This window comes from Anomaloglossus baeobatrachus, chromosome 4 (assembly GCF_048569485.1).
Source record: "Anomaloglossus baeobatrachus isolate aAnoBae1 chromosome 4, aAnoBae1.hap1, whole genome shotgun sequence".
Taxonomy (NCBI): domain Eukaryota; kingdom Metazoa; phylum Chordata; class Amphibia; order Anura; family Aromobatidae; genus Anomaloglossus; species Anomaloglossus baeobatrachus.
Window position 1 is genome coordinate 585,013,766 of NC_134356.1, and position 21,781 is coordinate 585,035,546.

The following is a 21,781-nucleotide window of genomic DNA, read 5'->3' on the forward strand; positions in this document are numbered from 1 at the left end:
TGTGATGTTTTCCCTGTGTGCCAGCTCAGTACTATACGCTAGTGTAGCGCTAGTGCAGGATAGAACATATTTGGGGACCAGGAAGACATATGGAAAACTGGATGGAAAATATATGAGGACCAGGATGACATATTGAAATCAGGATTTAGCACATATGGGGACCAGAATTGAAGACATGGGAACCAGGATGCTAGACATATGATAACCAGGAAGGGAGTCATATAAGGTCTAGGATGGCGGACATATGAAGACCAGGATGGAAAATATATAGAGACCAGGAAGGGAGAAACATGGAGGACAAATGGAGACCAGGATGGGGACATACTAGGACCAGGATAGTGGACTTCTGGGGACAAGGGTGAGTGACATATGTAGGTCATAAGAGGACCAGGACACTACAGGAAGGGCCCAAGATAAATATTTACAGAAAGGGGTCCAGTCAGAGGACATAGAGGCCCAGGATGGGGAAAATAAAGGAAGGGGCCAGGATGAGGGACACCATTACAATATGAGGGCCAGGAACATGTGAACCATTCAATATTAGTTTATAGTGACAATTGGGGGGACATAATTACTCTAAAGGCCAATTAAGGGACATTATTACTGCTGTAATTTATTTTACTTTTTAGAAAACTGTTTTCAATGGGATGTGGTCCTGTTGCTCTGCAGGGTGGCACTATGTGGGAAAAAGTGAGGAATGTGTACTAGAAGCAATCAGTTCTAGATATCTGTATGTTATTTTCTGCAGTCGAGCCCTGGCAGGAAGAAGTGATAACGGTCTCTGCCGTTTGAAGAAAAGAAAAAATTAATGACTTCACCTAGAGAAGAAACTGGTGAATCATTGTATTTTCTGTATACTTACACTATGCACTATAGAGAGAGACCTGTGTAAAATGGCACTGGTGGTAAAATTAGAGATATTTGTATTCTGATTTTTATTAATGATCTATTCATTTACTATGTGATTGTATAATGTGGTCTGATCATGGTGTGGCAGTATTTGTTGCTTGTATGTGCTATTATTCACTCTCTATGTGGTGTAATATGTGGTGAAGTTGTAACATACTGGTATATCTCCCTTATATGTGGTCTTATTTGGTCACTATCTGGTGGTAATATGTGGTCTAGTCATGATGTGGCGGTATTTATCCCTTTTACTTGGTATTATTCAGTCACTGCATAGTGGTAATATGTGGTCATGGTATGGTCATGGTATGTCATTATTTGTCCCTGGTATGTGGTACAATTCAGTTAGTATGTGGTGGTAATATGTGGTCTGGTGGTGGTGTTGTAATATTTGTCCTTTGTATGTGGTATTATTTGATTATTATGTGGTGGTAATATCTGGTCAGGTCATGGTGTGGCAGCATTTTTCCCTTGTATGTGGTATTATGCAGTCACTATGTGGTGGTGATATGTGGTCTGGTTATGGAGTTGTGATATTTGTTCCTTATATATGGTATTATTCAGTCACTATGTGGTGATAATATATGGTTTGGTCATGGTGTGGTGATATTTATCCCTTGTATGTGGTATTATTCAGTCACTATGTGGTGGTAATATTGGTCTGTTTATGGTGTTGCAGTATTTATCACATACCTGGCCTGTGGCTGCTGAGGTTAGAGTTTAGGTGCAGTAGACAACTGAGGTGACAGATGGACAGGAGGTCATCGTTTCAATTTGAGCAGTGTTCCTTTAATAGTAATTTTCAAAACTTATAGAAAATTCCTTTAATACTATTCACCATACTAAGAAGTGACTGATAGTGACTGTAACAATGTGAACCTGACAGGAGGCAATATGACTATAAATGAAGGTATAAGTGGGGTAAAAAGGGAACAGAGCCTGAAATTAGGAGTTGCTAGATAATTAGGTGTGGCATGAAAATGACTTTTTAAAGAGGCTGGCTTCATAACACAAACAGGTTACCTGTTGTAAAAAAAATTGAATCCCACCCCTGTGTGACTGCGATAGGGGGCCAAGTAATGTCAGCATCCCAGAGGTGGGGATGGAACTCCACCAAAACTTCAACTGGCACTGCATGTGAGATATGAGTTTTCAAACTAAAATGTTCATAATCATTGAAGAAGACAACACAGCCATCGATAAAAGACCCTCTTTAATAGTAAATAATATGCAAGAATTGACTTCTGTACATTGATTCTCAAAAGGCAGCAGCCATACAAGTTTTGCAAACTCTACAGAAAGAAAAAACATCCAGACTGTCTCAGTATTTCTGGTCATTTTCAATACAATATAACACAGCTGTTTGGCATTACCAAATATATTCATATATATATTCATTTATATATATATTTATAGAGTTATGTACATGTGCTGAAAAAAAGTTGCAAGTGCATACTTTTTCTTTATTTTTTAGGAATCCATCCATGTGTTTATATGTAACATTCAGGATTTTTGTTGATTGGACAAGGCACAGAGAGTACAGTATACAGCCAAAAACAGCGGGTGCTGATTGGTCTTGAGGCTGAATAACTATCTAGATGCCATGGGAGCCTGAAAAGCAGAATTTTATGGATCCCAGTGACTTCGTAAGGTTTGAACCTGTTTTTCCCCAATATAGTCCATCATTATTACCTTTATCTGGGTTATAGAGCACTGTGTGTATTAAACCATATCAGCCCAACAACGGAAAGCAAATATCAAGGCCAATCTGGCAATTGGAAGGGGGTTCTTCAACCTGATGTAAAAGGATCTGTCCTTTTAATTTAGTTTTTTAAACATTGACACTCTTGTCCATTGGTTGTGTAGGATATTTCAGATCAGCCCCATTTACCTAAATAAGGATATGCTGCAATGCCAGGCGCACTCCATGTACAAGAGTGGCGCCATTTAAAAAAAAAAAGAAAAAAGCCAATTCCTTTTTTCAAATCTCGGAATCAATTTTAAGAGAATTAACCAAAACAAGCCATTTGTAATAATGGTCAAATATTAGTTTTAAGGAGAACTTTGAAATATCACATACAAAGGGGACACATAACCCTTCTTACTATTTCCCATATTGGTAATCTATGAATGCTGAGATTATTGTAGGGTCATTACTTAATTTTAGGGGAAACACATATGAGTTTGTTAATTACATTGGAAAATAATGAAACATGATCAAGTAAATTATTTTACATCAAAGTATCACCTATGAGGTTATGAAGTTGCCTGCACAATATAGTGTAATGAATTGATGGGGAACAAGAACATCCGTCACATACACAAATAATGACTTATTGGACCACACCAATATTCAGGGAGCAGTTTACATACTCGCTATCTATCTCTATAAGGTACAAGTCCAAAGTAAAGTTGTGAGCATTTATGTCTAAATATGGGGCATCGCAACCTCAAGTTGTAGGATCTAAGGAGAAGGGTCGAGCGCACCAGTTTTTTTTTCCAATATTCTGTATGTACTGTACATGTTAAGAAGGAACAGCAATATGACAGTCCTTATCACCTTTCTCAAGTGTTATACCTAGAAAGACAATGAGAGGTGAAAATGTCAAAGGCATTTTTGGGAATGTTTCCTTCATTGAAAAAAGGACACCCTGTACTTTAGAACCTACTCTTCTGTCATTCCTCCGGGCTTTTTCTTGTTGGACTCTGAAGCACAACACACTGCCTCAAGGAACACTCATAATGTGATTCATGTACTTAAAAAGGATCTGTTACCAGATTTTATAATATTAACTGTATCTATTAGACCTGGTAGACGTGGTATGCTTTTTTAAGGCATTCCATAGATTTGAACACCCTAAAGTAGTCCCATTATCAGAATATTTCCTTTAACCCTCCATCACATACAATAGGCCTGACAGGCACATCTCTTTTACTTTCATTTCTACTTCCTCACCAGATTGTGAGGAAATCCCATCCCTCCAGGTAGTCTCCTGTCTCTAGCAGCTCTGTGAAACCTCATACCACAGTTGGATTGCAGAGCTTCAGGAGGACAGATATAACTGCGCTAATCTCTCAGGCTCATTGTATGTGAACACGTCACACTCAATAAGGTTGGTGTTTTATGTTTTTATTCATCAAGTGTAATTTTTCTGGGGAAACTTCAAGATCTAATTCTGATTGAATATGTGTTTAATAGTACTTAAAGTACCTTAAAATTAGGTTTGTTTCCATAAATGTTCTTTGTAGAGTTTTTTGACAGAGTCGAACTGGGGGCTATTTGGCGGGAGTTTTGAAATGTTTGTATTTCAGAGTTATTAGCTTTATGTTAAGTAAATGGTTTTTTTTTTGCACCTGATTATGTGTAGTCTCTTTTATTACATCCCTATGAAGGTCACTGATCACTTTTAGAGCACTGAAATTGCAAACATTAGATATTATAGGTATTTTTCTAGCCTGTGCCTGACAGTCACATTGTGACCTCGTTAGAACCGATATTGTATGTGACGGAGAGTTAAAGAGGTCTACAGAGACTACTATAAAAGCAAGGAAGAAGGACCACCTACTATTCTAAGTATCTGTCTTGCCAGTGCTGTTACTCCAATGATCTTGTTGGAACCAGTGATGACCGTCAGATGACCCTCATTGGCATCAGGGGGCAGTAGACTGGTGGTTGGGAAGTCATTGCTTCTGGTCCCAGCTGGGAACATGGGGGTACAACTATTACTTCTCTTTCTTTTACATAAACCTCTGTTAACTTTTGAAAAGAGACAGAAAACCCCTTTAATACAGTAGTAGCAAAAGGTAATTTTAAATGTATATAACTTCCTTAAAGGGGTTGTCCACTACTCATTCAACCCCCTCTCAATTAGAGTGTTTTTTCCTATTAAAATAAAAACACTTATACTCACCTCCAGTGCTGGTGTTGTTCCAGCGATTCCAGCACTTTCTCTCCTGAGGCTCACTTTACATTGTTATGTCACATGAACCCTGTGCCCAACCAGCATTGACTTCCCTCTCCCACCTTCAGACAAACTAAACATCAAGAGGAAATGAGAGGCTAGCCGCAGCACTGAATTCTTCTTGATGTTTAATTTGTCTGAAGGCGGGAGAGTAAAGCCGGCACTGATTGGGTGCAAGGCTTGCATGACGTAATAATGTCACGTGAACCCCAGGAGAGCGAGTGCTGACACTGCTGGAACAGCATCAGCACTAGAGTGTTTTTCTTTTAACGGGGGTAAACACTCGAATTGAGAGTGGGTTGTCCGAGTAGTGGACAACCCCTTAAAGTCCACCAGGAGATTATGGGCTATTTTACAGACTCTGGCAGTTTATTTGTATTGTCCCAGGATTGATTCCTCTGTAGTGGACAGTACATTTACCATACATAAATATAATGTATTTACTGAATATAATGTTACTCATGTAGGAGTTTTGGGGCTTATATTGCACTCATTTTTCTCAATACTGAATCACAATGACCATAGTTTTGAAGATAAAACAGCATGGAAGCTATGTGAGCTTATGGAAGTCTTTTATTGATTAGCTTGGGGCATGATTATGTACCTGTTTATTTAGGGGCCCAGTTTCCTGGGCTTTATAATGCTTTGGAGGCACTTGCTACATATATAATCCAGGTTATAATTTATTTTCCTTTTGGAACGCTTAATACCAGGTGTTTCTTTCTGCTGATTTGTACACACGGCCTAGAAACACCTTACTAGTATCTACAGTATATCCTCACTGTGTGAATCCAGCATTCTCAATTTACTCCGGTTACAGAAGGGAATTGTTTATTATCCTAATTCCGTTCTTTCTTTGTTCTAGGATTGACACTTCTGAACTTTACACTTCGTTTGTGTTTAATTAAACTGGTGAAGTCATGTTTCATTACCAAACAAGTATCCTGTCCTCACGACCTCCGCTGATGAAGCGTGGATGACGGGTGAAATCATTTCTTGTGTTTAAAGGATTTTTATTGTTTTTTTCGTCTTTTAATATCCGCATCTTTATAAGAAGTAATATCTTGGATTTTCCTATAGCAAAATAGGAAAATACCTTGCAGGTAAAATCTGTGTCTTGTGCAGGACCTTGGCGCACGATACAGGAAATCCAATTTTGTAATCCCTGCCTTGTGCCAGCCCCTCAGACTAAGTTTCGCACATCCAATTTTTAATTTGCAAACGAGAAAAATAGATAAATTTTCATCAGCGTTTTTCTTCTGATTTTTGCGCAGTTTCGCCATTTTTACTTTCAGGGTATTATTTTTTTTTTTTCTGTCTCAAAAGATAAAAAATACATTTTCCAAGCTTCACCTGCCCAATTAGTGTAAAAAGTAGACCGCACTTAGAAGACACATGGATTGCATCTGTGTGCTGTCTTCTTTTCCCAATCTGATTGACTTGAATGGGTGATTTTGGTTTGCAAATTTGATCAAAATTGGACGTTTCTGTTTTTCTACTTTTTGTGGACAGCTGGTCTGCAAAAAAAAAGACATGAACAGACAATAATGTGTATGTGATCTATCAGTGAACAACATTGATAAATCACGTACAAGAATTCAAATGTGAAAAGAGCCTAAGACCGGCACTAGACATAGCACGGGGGTCAGTTTTTTGAGGGTGCTCGTCCTACAGATGCGTCCACCCTTACCTTTCTATACATTTTCTATACAAGAACTGAACACAAAATACTACAAAAACCTTCTACAGGCTGAAATTCACATGAAAACCACTGATCATCCACATAGACATATACAACATAAACATCTTCTGATAGAGCGGGGGTCCCCAACCTGTGGCTCGAGAGCCACATGTGTCTCCCTGATCTGTGATTTGTGGCTCGTCGCTGTCTGCCAGCAAGGTACACAAGACCAAGGTCTACCAAACAGCTATGAAGGTCTCCAGATGGTGACTTTTGTGTTGTAGCTCCGCACAATAGAGCAGATCTGAATGGGGGTAAGGTAGGAACCCTTGGATCCTGCCATACTGCCTCAGTTTGATTTATCTGGAAAAGCTTTGACTGGTATTATACCTTTAATAGGAGCTTTGGGGGTCACTACTGTCAGTTGGGTGGGAGCTGGATGTGGCTCTCAAGGTCAGAAAGGTTGGGGACCTCTGCAATAGAGTATAACCAAATCATGTTTATTTTTCCAAGCTGATGATGTCACACTCTTTATTTTGGGATATGTAAAGAGGAAAGGCAAAGATAGACATATCTATAAGTGAGTTATATGAGACCTGAAAATCATGGCTACTATCTTCCATAAACAGAGCCAGCCTTTTCCTTGGGATTGTTTGCTTTTTTGGCTTGACCCTATGTAAGCGCATAAGGCTGCACACCAATACAGTACATTGACCATAAACAAGAATGGCGATGTTTCTGGAAAATGGTAGCTGCATATCTTTAATCATACAACCCCTTTAGTGTAATGCTTTTGTATAAGAAATGACAAAGCAATAAGGCTCCATTTTATTCCCACTGAATGTAATTGCACTTTCTAAGTGAATGCCATGGCATGAATGCCTCCATCAAAAATGAGAAGGCAGTGTTGTCATACAAATATGGTGCTATGTGTATGATTTAAATATGGTCACTTATGTGGTTGCAAGTTAGAATAATATTATAGGGATAGGTCGTCAACGTCTGATTGGTGGGGTGCGACTCCCCAAAACACCCCCACCAATAAGCTGTCCCCGGTCCGGCTACCATCCAGTACTACTCAGTTATGGAGCTGCACAGTTCCATCAATGGAATAGTGGCCACAGCCAGGTACTGTGCATCTGCCCCCTACTAATTCGAATAGGGGGTGGATATGCAGTACCCAGCTGTGGCCACTATGCAATTGATGGAGCTGAGCACGTCCCCTGATGAAGATCTGAAACGTGCGTTGGGACTGCTTGGGAGGCTTTCTACCACTGCTGTCAGGGGTTAATACTGATATGATTATTTTGAGGATAACTGGGAGGATCATTGTTGGGCACCATATACTGTGACCTTATACTGTGGCTGTATACAGTGGTACATAGCTGTGTATTGTGGGGATGTAGTGCTGAGAACTGTGACTGGGCATTTTACACAGTATATGTAAAACCTGACAGTTTACAGCCCCTCTAAACAATTGTGGTCATACAATTAAGAACTAGTTTACAGACAAAATTCGATAATCTAGAGATTAAATTACAGTGACTATGACATAGTACAACAATAAGGTATTGTTACTATGGTCTAATTAATTTGGATTACATATTCAAACTCTCGGGTTATACAATGAATTATTAATATTGTCCATAATGGTTATTTAATCACTCTGTACACATATTATCTTCATATATCTCGTATTTATACTGATTTTTGACAGCAATGTATACGATATTCAGATGATTGTACTATAAGTATGTGGTATAGCCAACCGAATTGGGCTCCTTGTTTCTATTTTAATATTATGTGTATTAAATTAAATTGAAATAAAAAAACATCTTTTTTTTTTTTTTAAATTGGGTTTGTACCACTTTTTTTCGCTGTTGAGCTCCTTAATTGAGTAGTATTGGACAGTAGCAGCACAGGGAAAAGCTGATCTGGAGGTTAAGGAGGGGTGCCAGGTGTCACACCCCCATCAATAAGACATTGATGACCTTTCCTGACGGGATAGACCATCAATTTTAAACTTCTGGACAACCAACTTTAAATGGACTGTGATAGTTTTCACACATTTATTTTTACCATACCTTAAATTTAGACATATTTAAAGGGTTAATCACAACTTCCTTTTTTCAGGAGCAGACTGCTTTTCTTGATTACTCTGGGGGGTGGGCACTCTTAATTGATTTATCATTGATCTCAGCATTATCATCTTGTTGCTGGTATGAACTGTGTGACTCCAATGCTGCTGTTTGAGACAGTGTACTCTGCAGCATTGGAAGCATAATGGGGCTGAGACTGGATCAGGAGCTAACTCCTGCGATCCTGGCCAGCATCAGTGCAGAGCTGACAAGCTCACTATGAAAGAGCTTGTAAGTACTGCATATGTTTAACTTCCATTGCTAGACTACTATGTTCACTAAGTATTGAGTAGTATATAATGTACTAGAAAAGAAAAAAACATTTGGGAGGAAAGGGGTCAAATTTTAATAATAAGTAATCTGCAAAGTTAATTCTTTCTACAAGCAATTTGCACATTTACTCATCATAGAAGATAGGAATGAGCCTTAATGCACTGAGAAGTTGCTCATTAATTCTTCTGGCCCATCTGGCTCTGTAGCTCAGAAGAATGTCACTTGTATAAAGATAATGGGCCTCATTAATCAAAACTGTCCAAAATGAAAAAACTGTCTGTGCCGTTCATAACATCCAATTACAGCACAGCTTTCATTGTACCCGAGCAACTGAGAAAATGAAAGCTGTGCTGTGATTGGATGTTATGGGCAACACAGTCAGTTTTTATTTTTGTAAAGCAGTTTCATAAATATTTTTTCTTCACTGAACCTGTTATTTGTTTCATAATTTAAGAATTTTGAGGCACATAGTTGTTTTTGTTACTTTATTTACGTTGTTGGGGGCACAATTGTATTGGAGAGCTTCTGGCTTTTATATAACTGTATCGTTTTACGAAGGAGAATGATATATCTGATTCAAGTCACCATACAGTAGATACTTGGCATGATCATTTTGGCATGGCTCAGTATTAGCCCTTGTATTTTTCTCCGAACACTTAACCTGTCTTGTTGTGGTCACTGTGCGGAGATCTGGAGAAGGTCTATGGTTCCTTCGCACCCACCAGTGGGTCATTTCTGTTTGTGCATTGGATGCAGTGTTTTACTTGTTTTGGGTGCACTTTTTGTTCCAACCATCTCATCAATGGTTATACTCCGACATTGTAAAGAAATATTTATTGGTGGTGGCATATACCTATATTTAGTAAGGATGCAGATATAATGGCACACAATGGGTTAACTGACAACGAAAACTGTGATATGTATGATGCTTTATGGGATTCCACCACTGACAATACAGTAGTTTAATTGAGTTACTCTTTAGTTTAGTGAAGTAGTCAACATTATCATTTTCCACGGTTTTGTTTAAGGGAACCTATCACTAGGTTTGGGGCATGTCATTATGGATCTGGGGTTTAGCGCTCCAACCATGGCCATGTGAAAACCAGACATTACATCAGCTGGTAGTGACAAAATATCATTTACATGAGATGAGTTTGAGGCCACATGGACACGGTGAGTATTTGGTGAGATTTTGTACCTCAGTATTTGTAACCAAAACCCGGAGTGGGTAAGAAATTCAGAAGTGGTGACCGTGTTTCTATTCTACTTTTCCTCTGATTGTCCCACTCCTGGTTTTGGCCACAAATACTGAGGTAAAAATATTCACCAAATGTATGTACATTTGGTGTTCATGTATGTACTCATGTGAAGTATGTACTGCATGTGAAGTTTACAATTTATATATGGGAGGAATCAATTTGCAGTACCCAGTTCAACAGCCACATCAATGAGCTGTGGCCACTTCGCAGGGACCCTAATGGCCGCTCTACTCTAATGGCATCCCAGTTCCTCTTCTCATTAGCCGGCCTGGCAAGAAAACATTACTGACGCACATGGGACTTCATGCCAGCCTGAATAATCACAAGAAGAGTCTTGGAGTCCGGTAGAGAGGAAGGCAGCTCACAGGTCTACAGCCCCAGATTACTGAAGTGGCCATTGGATTAGCTCCTACAAATCAGTTTGAACAACTGCTAGTACTATTCCTACTGTGAATATCACAAAGTGCATGCACCTAATACCGCTGGACAGGTTCCCGGTGAGACCATTTCATTGCTAACTAATACTGTAGTATCTCCATACTGAACTACGAACAATGAATCAACACGGTACAGTGCAACTACAGGAGATGTCAGATCACTCTCAGAACAGTAAGTGCTTGAAGCAAGCAACAAAGCTCCGATGTGAATTTCCAGTTACTTCTACATTTCCACTGCTGGAATATTTCTTCTCTACACTTTCTGTATTGCATTAATACTTAGACCAAAAATACAGACTCACAACTAAAACATTTAGCATTCAAAGTAAAAAAAAGTTATCAATCATGTAAAATCAAGTGAAGAATAAGCAAAGACACTATGAATGATTATGTAGCAATATGACAACACCAATGTTCCCTCCATTGTTTTCATCTACGGTACATATTAAGCATAATGTCACGCAAATGACTTGGGAAAGTATCCACCGTCAAGTCATTTCATCCATAACTGATGGCATCACTAAAGGAAGCCAAGCAAATTAGATTCTGATGGTTGAAGGCTTATTTTGCACAAAAATGTCTCTCTAGACTCCAGTCTAGACACCTGTCAGGTGCAATATGCCCCCAGAACCACGAGCAGTTCTGTGTGCATATTGCTAATCCCTGCCTAACCGTCCCTTTATCTAGTAGCATAGATAAAGAGATCTTTAGAAAAAGTATTTCTAAAGATCCTTTATGATATGCTAATAAGGGCAGGGACAAGTCGCAAGAGTGTTACTTCCTGTGCTCATTCTGCCCTCTTAGCACACCCACACGGGTTTGCTAACATGCTATTCAATACCTATTGCCCCGCATCATCAGTGGTGACGCACTGTGGGAGTGCTAACTTGCTAAGAGAGCGTAATGAGCACAGGAACTAATGCCCTTGCAATGTGTCCCTGCGCTCATTTGCATATGATAAAAGATCTTTAGGGTCAGCACACACTGCGAGTAATACGACGTGAGTGGAATGCGAGAAAAAATTGCATTCTACTCAGACCAATATTACTCTATAGAGCAGCACCCATGAGCGATTATTTTCTCAGCCCTAATCGGACCGAGAAAACAGTTGCAGCATGCCTCTGCAGCGCCGGCCCTCCCCTCCTCAGCGCTGGCTCACCCCTCTGCAGCTCTGGTCTAATAGCATGATCGGATCACAATCGCATGACACTTGCATGGCACTCGGCTCCCACTGTGCTGCGAGTGTGTGCCAAGTGTCATGTGAGCACTCGCACAAATCCCTGTGTGGCTTCAGCCTTAGAAATACTTTTTCTAAAGATCTCTTTATCTATGCTACTAGATACAGGGACAGATAGGCAGGGATTAGAAATATGCACCCAGAAGTGCTCATGGTTCTGGGTGCACCTGACAAGTTTTCCTTTAAGCATAAATTCTAGAAAATGAGGGTGTTGGATACATCTCTGCTAATCATATCAGAAAGTATCTTATGTCCTGTTGCAAAAGGAATGAATATGTTAAAATTTGCCTTATCCTTCAGTCACCCAACATTTATGGTCAAGGAGCCGAGCTCGGATTGTTGACTCTTCTTGCCAAAGCCAATGGGTTCTACCAGACGCTGGCATACGTGTGTTGTCGTTCAACCTTATTTTTCTGCAAGTTTTGTAAATAATACAAATGTAATAATACATTGTTGTGACTTCCTATCGATACCTTTGACAGGCAGTAATCCAGATTACAACCACTTGGTGATCCCACCTAGACACATACATAAACATCTCCTGACAGAGTATTACAAAATCAGAAGCCGCACCCTTCGGGATATGTTCAGTCAAGAGGAAAGGTAAGGAAGGACACAATTATAATGTGTATGGCTAGCTAATGGATTGTTACATGGTGCTTATGTGGTGAAATAAAGTTCAAATAAATAAAACTCCGGTATTTTGCGCAATTGACAGATACTCTGAGCATTTGTCTTTTAATTCTGATTCTATTGATAGTCGACTACACTGCACAATATATTTACACACTGTCCGAAAAACACTTCTGCGAAAGGAATGCTAACCTGCAAACACTGACTTTGGCCAACAGTCGCAATTACCGGTAGCAGTAATAACTTTGCATTGTACAATGGGATTCAGTCCTGCAGAGACATCACACAAAAATCTACATGCCAAGGATTATCATTTGTGTTGGCTATTGCATTCTATTCTCTCTAAGGCAAAGCAGCTTGGGGAAGCTGTATACAGAAGGAGTCTACTTAGCATCATTATACAGTGTAACACGTCCTTTAAAAAGTGATAATTCATCTCTTTTTTTTCACCCTGACCTTAAGTTGGTGATTTAAATGACCAAAGACCACATTCTCGTAAAGGTAAGTTTTTCTTTGACCACGGAGAAAAAGGAAGCTATTAGCGTCTATGCTTCCAAATTCCCAAGCTGGTGGATGGCTTTTTCTGAAAACCTTTTTGCACAATTAAAGTTCCTTTAAAGAACGTTGCACAGCAGATCCACAGAGTTGCTACTTGTCTTCATCCCTGCTGTCTTTATCATTGATACCTTCTTAGCCTCACTTCAGAAGTAGAAAACAAAAGATTGATGTTGCCATGTTATCCCTCTGGCATTTTTTTCTTCTTGCTTAAAGACTGGAATCCATGTAGGAGACAGGCCTCCACAGTCCAGGACACATATCCTTTCAAAGTCCATTCTGCCTGCTGTAACTGAAGTCTGGATCCTCTGTATGAGTCTCTGATACCAGTGACAGTTTGGTTTGTGTCCTCCCTATCTCCTCTAACGCACATGCCAAAGAATCCAAACTTCCGTCATAGGGATGCCGCGCTTCCCAAAGGTCCAAGATGACGGCTGATGGACTGTTCTTTGTTGCAAAGTAGCACAAGTTCCTACAAATAGAAACAAAACCATTATAAGTCAATATTCAAGGCATAATACCAGATAGAAGCTTTGTGTCCATACTGCATTTGTACATTGTGTCTTGTCCTTTATTGTTTTCTCCACTTTTTTTTATTATAACAACATCATGTGTTATCTCTATTAGAGATGAGTGATCCCGAGGTTGTACCAAACAAAGATTTACAAAAACAACAGAATTCGGGTGTTTTATGTATCCAAACCACTCTCATGAGCATTGCTGTGCTTGGGTACACTCAGTGCTCAGCCCAGTGTCAGCCACTTGCAGTGCTTGAATGGTGTACCCTGGGGGTAATAACAGCGTGATCACATGTAGTGTGTACAAAAAAAGAAGAATGAAAAAAAACCACCCACACTTCCCTGGAGGTGGCTGGCTACATGAGGGTGGAGACCCGAACTGCCTAATTAGTGATTTCCATCTAGGTTCAGGTCAAGTCCGGATTGCAAACCAAACTTCGGATGAACCTGTGGAACCAAACTTCAACGGGTCTACTCATCTCTAATCTTTGTTTTGCTATACTAGTGGAGTTGGAACCTGATTCTATGTTTTCCCTGTTTCTAGTATTTAACATTATTCTGCATTACTGATCTGCCCTATATATTTTAAGAGATTCTGTTGATTTTGTAATTTACCAAGCTTAATCCACCATGATTCTGTCAGGTTTTGTACCAAAAACTGGTTGCAAATATTTCTTGTGTTTTAGACACTTTTTTTGCCTCACTTGACAAAGGTATGCGGTATAGTTGGACAGGTGAGTGGTCAAAAATGCATCATCATGCACCAATACAAAGTGAGCTAACTAGTAGATGACTTAAGCTTATCACAGTCAAAGAGGCACAAAAGTTGTTTTTCAATATAAACCATATGGATATAATTGGCACATTATTAAACTGTCTACTGATGTCAGTGCATGACATTTGGTTCTTGATGACTACTTTCAAACTTCCATATTTTTCCATCTGTCACAATCCGTTTTGTGACTGATGTGGCGGATGCATTGGAGATTGTGGTACAACTGATGGGATGTGATTGGTTGCAGTGAGACAGCTGTCACTCAGCATGGGGGCTCGTCTGACTGCAACCAATCATAGACACCGGTGGATGGGGGAAGCAGTGAATACGAGATGGAATAATGAGCGGCCGGCATTTTCAAAAGCAGGAGAAGCAGCCGGAGCAGTGTGACAGCTGTGCAGTACCACATCGTGCCGGTGATCAGCGAGTATGAAGGAGGGAGACAGAGGGAGAGACCGACCGACCGACATACCGACAGAGAGAGAGAGACCAACATCGACAGAGAGAGACCGACCGACCGACATACCGACAGAGAGAGATAGACCGACATCGACAGAGAGAGAGAAAGGCCTACTGACCAACAGACAGAGAGAGACAGACCGACAGACAGAGAGAGAGATTTTCGAACCAGAAAGGAATTTACACATCTGAGCATGCTCTGTTGCTAAAAGACGGAACCGTTGCCGGTATCCGTCATTTGACGGATTGGACGGATTCAGGCTCTCATAGGCTTCCATTATAACCAACGTCAGACACTGACGGAATCCTGCGCACTGCGTTTTTTTGATGCTACAAAAAATGTTACATTTTGCGTTGCTTCCACCTGGCGGTCAGTCATTCCATGACTGATCAGTCGCATAGCAGATGCAATGCAGGGCCATCAGTCGTAATCCGTCGTTAATACAAGTATATGGGAAAAAACTGAATCCTGAAAATAATTTTGCAGGATTCAGTTGTTTCTCTAAGCGATGGTTTGTAACTGATGGAAAAAAACGAAAGTGTGATAGCAGCCTAAAAGGAAATCAAATCATAACCTATTGTTTTAGAAAATATGATGAGGGTATAGTTATCACTGTGACACCAGCAGTTTGGTCAAATTTTGGGAGTTAACATTCCTAAAAATAATCAAACTCATTGGAATTGCAAATCAAAATTTGGCCACTAAATGAAAATTGACTATTCTGACATGATCTGGTGACTCTCCACTACATAGCAGATAATATGTGAGAAGGCACATTATGGGTGGAAGCACGGTATCACTTGAGGGAGTTGTTCAGATTTTGCACTAAAGTTTGCAGTCATTCTATATGTCGGCACACTTGGTAATCCTTACAGTGTACACTGGCCGGATTCTAGACTTGGCGGTCATGCAACTGTATGTATGAAATATAGTTCCAGTCACATTCTGATTTGACATGCATGCTCACTTTACTTGTTGGCGCCGGGACGAGAGAATCCAGACAACATGCACTGTGCACGCTGTGAGCCTTCACATATCCGCAGTCATAAGTTTGCACTTTCATTCAAAACCTGGACAAATCCTTTAACATAGCTTTCATAAACAAAGCAATTCTTGTGAAACAGGCGTCGGCTACAGCAGGACCTGGCCTTCACGTGTACCACTTTGAACTAGTAATCACATGTATACTTAGGCACTTTCACTTTCTTTATATATTTTTGCCACCTTTGACATTTGTTTTATATCTAATATATAAAGCTGAGTGTATGTGTGTGTGTATGTGTGCATGTATGTCCGCTAAAGGAATCCGCACCGTCGCATTTACAATCACGAAATTTTGCACAGACGCCCCATGTGACCGAGGGAGCGTCGTAGACTGTGTTTTGACAGAAAAATTTAACTCTGTGCTTTACCGTTAGTCTCTAAAATTCTGCCGCCATTAAACTGAATGGAGGTGGGAGCTATAGGTTATTAATAGCAACTGTCAGTGGTTGCTATAGGAACAAAATAAACTGTTAGTTGAAGCTTATGTGTGAGGTTATATGATGTCAGTGGAGAGATGGATAGAGAGATAGAAAATGACAGACAGACAAAGACAGATGGGGAAAGAGACAGACAGACAGACGGGGAAAGAGACAGCCCTTGAAAGAGACAGACCTGGCAAAGAGACAGCCAGGCAAAGAGACAGCCCGGGACAGAGACAGCCCGGGACAGAGACAGCCCGGGACAGAGACAGCCCGGGACAGAGACAGCCCAGGACAGAGACAGCCCGGGAAACAGACAGCCCGGGAAACAGACAGACCGGGAAACAGACAGACCGGGAAACAGACAGACCGGGAAACAGACAGACCGGGAAACAGACTGACCGGGAAACAGACTGACCGGGAAACAGACAGACCGGGAAAGAGACAGACCTGGAAAGAGACAGGGAAAGAGACAGACGGGGAAAGACACAGACTGGGAAAGAGACAGACAGACACAGAGATAGAGAGAGACAGACTGATACAAATACAGACAGAGATAGAAATAGTCAGACAGAGACATAGACACAGACAGACAAGGAAAGAGACAGGCAGAGAGACAGAAAGACAGCGACACACAGACAGAGACTGGGAGAGAGACAGTTACTATCCCGGGCAACACCCGGGTACTACAGCTAGTTATATATATTTATATTTATCTTTGTTATTTTTACAGGGATTACTATTATGATGTACTGATTTATTTAATGTAATATTTGTATCTATGTATTTGTATTCTTTATCATCATACTGGGCGGCATGGTGGCTCAGTGGTTAGCACTGCAGTCTTGCAGTGCTGGGGTCCTGGGTTCGAATCCCACCAAGGACACCATCTGCAAGGAGTTTGTATGTTCTCCCTGTGTTTGCGTGGGTTTCCTCCCACACTCCAAAGACATACTGATAGGGACTTTAGATTGTGAGCCCCAATAGGGAAAGTGTTCCGGATGAATGTAAAGCGCTGCAGAATATGTTAGCGCTATATAAAAATAAAGATTTTAAATATTTACACCAGTAGAGTTTGCCAGGTGTCCCCCTGTATTTTTTCTGTGGACCTGTTGCAGCTTTAAAGCTTTAAGACCATGCATAAAACTGCAACAGGTCCACAGCTTTTTAAAATTGTTCTGAATAAAAATATAATTTTTTTATGTATTTGGAATAGGCTTGCTTTCCTTTTTCATTTTTTTTGTTACATGGATAAACATTGCACAAGCCTCTTTATTTTGCAGGTTCTAGCAAAATCCTGGCCTTCATCATTTAACCCCTATATAGGGATCTAAATCTATGCAAACTGGGTTATGTAAAAAAAAGTCATCTGGCTCATGGAGCGAGCTGGCAGAGAGAAGTGTCATCAAGAGGGGTCTTTACCAGGAAGTCTAAGACAGAGGTATAATCGTGAAACAGTCAGAAAATCAAAAAAACGAGCCTAATCACAAACCACATAAGATTCAGGATACATGGGCTAAACATCCCAACAGACCAGGGTAGTAACAAACAACAACTGTCAGCTAAAAGTAGCTGCTGATGGTTTAAAGAGGGACTAGCCCTGTCCAAGGCTCACGGCAGACAGATTATTAAAACATTTCATCTGAACACTATAGTAAGAGATAAGCGGGTTTTACACACTACAATATCGTTAATGATTTATCGTCAGGGTCACATTGTTTGTGACGCACATCCGGCTTCATTAACGATATCGCAGTGTGTGACACTTATGTGCGACCTAAAACGATCGCAAAAGCGGCCAAAATCAAAATCGTTTGCCGCGGAGAGGTCGTCCTAAAACTAAAAATCGTTCTCTTCTAATTAGCGATGTTGTTCCTCGTTCCTGCGGCAGCACACATCATTGTGTGTGACACTGCAGGAGCGAAGAACATCTCCTTACCTACCTCCACCGCCAATGCGAAAGGAAGGAGGTGGGCGGGATGTTTACGTCTCGCTCATCTCCGCCCCCCGCTTCTATTGGACGGCTGCCGTGTGATGTCGCTGTGACGCCGCACGACCAGCCCCCTTAGAAAGGAGGGGGATCGCCAGCCAGAGCGACGTTGCAGGACAGGTAAGTCTGTGTGATGGGGATAAGCGAGGTTGTGCGCGACGGGCAGCGATTTGCCCGTGTCGCACAAACAATGGGGGCGGGTACGATCGCTTGCAATCTTGCTAGCAAGATCGCAGCGTGTAAAGCCCGCTATAGGCTCCCTGTCTGGACGGGACCAAAAGTCCCAGCTTCATTAACGTAAACCAGAACTCCACTCGTAACTTGTAAATGCTCACTCCTGGCGCTGCTCCGTCTTCTGATAGTGGCAATGGCCTGGTACTGCATGTCAGCTGGATGTGCAGTACCTGGCCACGGCTGCTATCAGAAGACAGAGCAGCACCAGAACTGAGCATTTCCAACTGCCTGCTGCCACCGCTGGGTCCGAGACCAGCTGATTGGTGTGAGTGCGGGGTGTTGGACTCGGCCGATCAGACATTGATGATCTATCCTAAGGATAAACCATCAATGTAAAAGTGGTGGACAACCCCTTTAAGTAGGGACATGGACAAGCAATAAAAACAAAACAAAAAGCACATAGTTCATCAGTGAAAGGAGAAGTAAGGGCCCTGCTTGCAAGCTTATGTGATGCCCTGGGCAAGCCAGGGGTCACAGGTCACAACACCACACACACCCCACATTCCCTGCAGGAACACCAAGGTCAGAACACAAATCCTTGTTGCCTTCCTCCAGGGGCTGATGTTCACACCAGGGGGTGGGCCAGGCGGTTGGCTCCGCCCACCGAGGAGTTCACAGCCCTGGAGGCGGGAAAACCAGGCAGAACAGTGAGAGAACAGTTAGAGAAGAGTTAAGCTAGGGAAGTGAAGGAGTAAACAGTGGAGTTGAGAGTTGAGTAGAGAGTAGAAGTGAAGTGGCAGTGGAGCTAGTGACAAGAGTGGAAGTGATCGAAGAAAAGTGACAGTTTGAAAGCCTGAAGTTGGTCCGGGTGTGTGCCCCGGACTGAGACAGCAAGGTTGACAGACGGCGGTGACCGTCTGCAGGAGAGGCTGATCGGAGGTTGCCGAAAAGACCGTGGACGGGTGGTGGCCCGGCGGTACCGGAGCAGTATACACAGAGAAGCCAGCACCATTGGCAGGGGCCTTTCGGATCTCGGCAAGGCTAGGAGTCGCCATAATTTGCCAAATCCGTCAGTGAAGGGGACCTCCGGGTCTCCCAACAACCAAGTCCCGATTGAAGTCAACAGTCCGACCGTGAAGGGGAGACACCGCCACCGCCAAGGCACCAGTTTTCAGGGCCAGCGCCTGCGGGCAAGAGAGGGGCTCCTCCGGCTCATATCCAAGCTGGGGAGCGGGTTACCGGTGGGAATCCATCGCTACCAAAGAACCATACTTAGGTGCAGGGAAGTGACCGTCACCGCTAACTGCAGGAAACATCAGCACCGTAGCCGTCCGAGGGACCCGTCCAACCAGCCGTTTGTTTACCGTGAACTGTGTCATCATCCTTGGGCTGAGTGAGTACCTTCGTGCCGTGCGGCACAGTGCTGCCCCTGCATCCCTGCACCTCCACAGGCCCCATAACCCGCCTGTCCACCATCCAGAACTCCCCATCATCGGGCCCCGGGACTACCAAAACCCCTACCCACGGAGGGGTAAACCAACATCTAGCTGCTCCATATCACCACTCCCAGGATCCCCAGACAGAGCAGCGGTGGTGTCCACACAATCACCACAACCGTGGGTGGTGTCACGGACATTAATCAACTTCCCCACCAACAAATCAACCCCCCCTTTCACTCACGGGCGAGGAACGCCGCTCGAGTCCCTGGGATCCGGCCCATCGCTCGAGCCAATGAGCAGCAGCAGCAGCCGCAGAGCAGCGGCGGCCGGACCCGAGCATAGGGAGAGAGCAGCGTTGACACCCTCCTCCCCGCCCGCGACAACTTGGCGTCACGAACAGGATCTTACCGCTCTGCCGTCTGGTAGAGGTGCGCCTTGTTACCGCCGGAGGTGTCCGGCCAGAAAATTTCAGAAGCCGCTATCTTTGGCGCAAAAAGTCCCCGCTCGAGCGTCTTCTCGAGTAGTGGAGGCGTGAAGGCCAAAACCCCGCCCCGATAGAGGAGGAGCCGGAAAGAGGCTAAGGGGGACGGAAACAAGATGTCTGCGCCCGACGGAGCTGCTGGAGGAGCGGCGGTCGCAGCCGCAGCAGCACCCGTGGATGGGAATGGGCCTGCCCAGGTCCCGGCCGCGCTGGCGGGGGGTGCCGCGGCCCCAGCTCTCGCTCAGGTAATGCCATTCTCCTTGCCCTATGTGCCCGGAGCGACCTGGCTACCGCAGTACGACGGGAAGCCTGATGCGTTACAGGCTTTCCGGAAAAAGCTTAATCCGCTCCTGGATTTATACCCCCTGACTGATAAGCAACGTGCAGCGGTAGTGCTGGGCAAGCTAACCGGCGCGGCTGAGCAGGAGGTGGAAACCTGGGCCGAGGGGGATCGGTTCTCTGTAGCCACCATCTTTGAGAAATTACAGACTGCTTTTGAGACCCGTACCGAAGCTGAGCTGAGGATGCAGTTTTACCAGTGCTGGCAACGGGCTGTGGACAGCATTCGGGACTACACTTTACGTCTGCAAACCGCCCTCCGCACACTGAAGCGGCTGGACACCATCAATGAGGTGGACAGCAACAAAATGTTAGTAGAACAATTTGTGCAGGGGATGAGAGCCTCTGAGGACCGCAAACAGCTCCGGCTGTGGGCCCTAGAACACCCTGACGTGGACTTTGCAGTGTTGAAAGGGCCATTAAAGCTCTGCAACCCCCAGCTGCGGAGGTCGTGGAACCAGCCCCGTGGCCAGTTGAGACGGCCCCTGTCGTGGTGGCCCCTGCCCTATCAGCCTCTCCAGTACCTTCAGCTCCAAGCAGCACGGTGGAAGAATTGGCTGCCCAGGTCCGTCGCATGGATGGAGACCTCGCCAAGATTCTTGCCGCACTCCAACCTCTAACCAGATCTCAGCCTCCAGCCAAGATACAGCTCGCTGATAGTCCTGAGGATGTCCCCTGGATGCAGCGGAGAGGTGCTAACAACTCGCGGAGCAGGTCTCCAACCTGCTACAAGTGCAGCAAGCCTGGCCATTACTTCCGGCAGTGCCCGTTAAACGAGCAACCCCTGGGGCCACGGGCCAATCCTCAGAAGTAGAACCCCGTGGCCCCCCAGACTGGCGGGTCCGGTATATCGGGGCCCGACCCATCATCCCTGTAGCTGTGGACGGCGTACCGGTGATGGCTCTCTTGGACACTGGATCGCAGGTAACCACCATACCATACACATTGTACCAATGGTATTGGGGGATAGACGGGCTGGCTCCCCCAGATACTAGTATAACACTAATCGCTGCTAATGGACTCCCATTGACCCAAGTGGGGTATAAACAGGTGGCCATGAC

The 21,781-nt window shown here is 43.2% G+C and overlaps 1 protein-coding gene across 3 annotated transcripts in view; it reads right to left on the minus strand.

The window, feature by feature from the left end:
* Positions 1-2,100: 2,100 nt before the first annotated feature.
* The window catches only part of UNC5D (unc-5 netrin receptor D), a 952,147-nt gene continuing 932,466 nt past the window's right edge, over positions 2,101-21,781 (minus strand). For all 3 annotated transcript variants that reach the window (XM_075346117.1, XM_075346118.1, XM_075346116.1), the window contains one exon: positions 2,101-13,553. In XM_075346117.1, the coding sequence (XP_075202232.1) occupies positions 13,349-13,553 (205 nt within the window). In that variant the 3' untranslated portion in view covers positions 2,101-13,348. The remainder of the gene's footprint in view (positions 13,554-21,781) is intronic.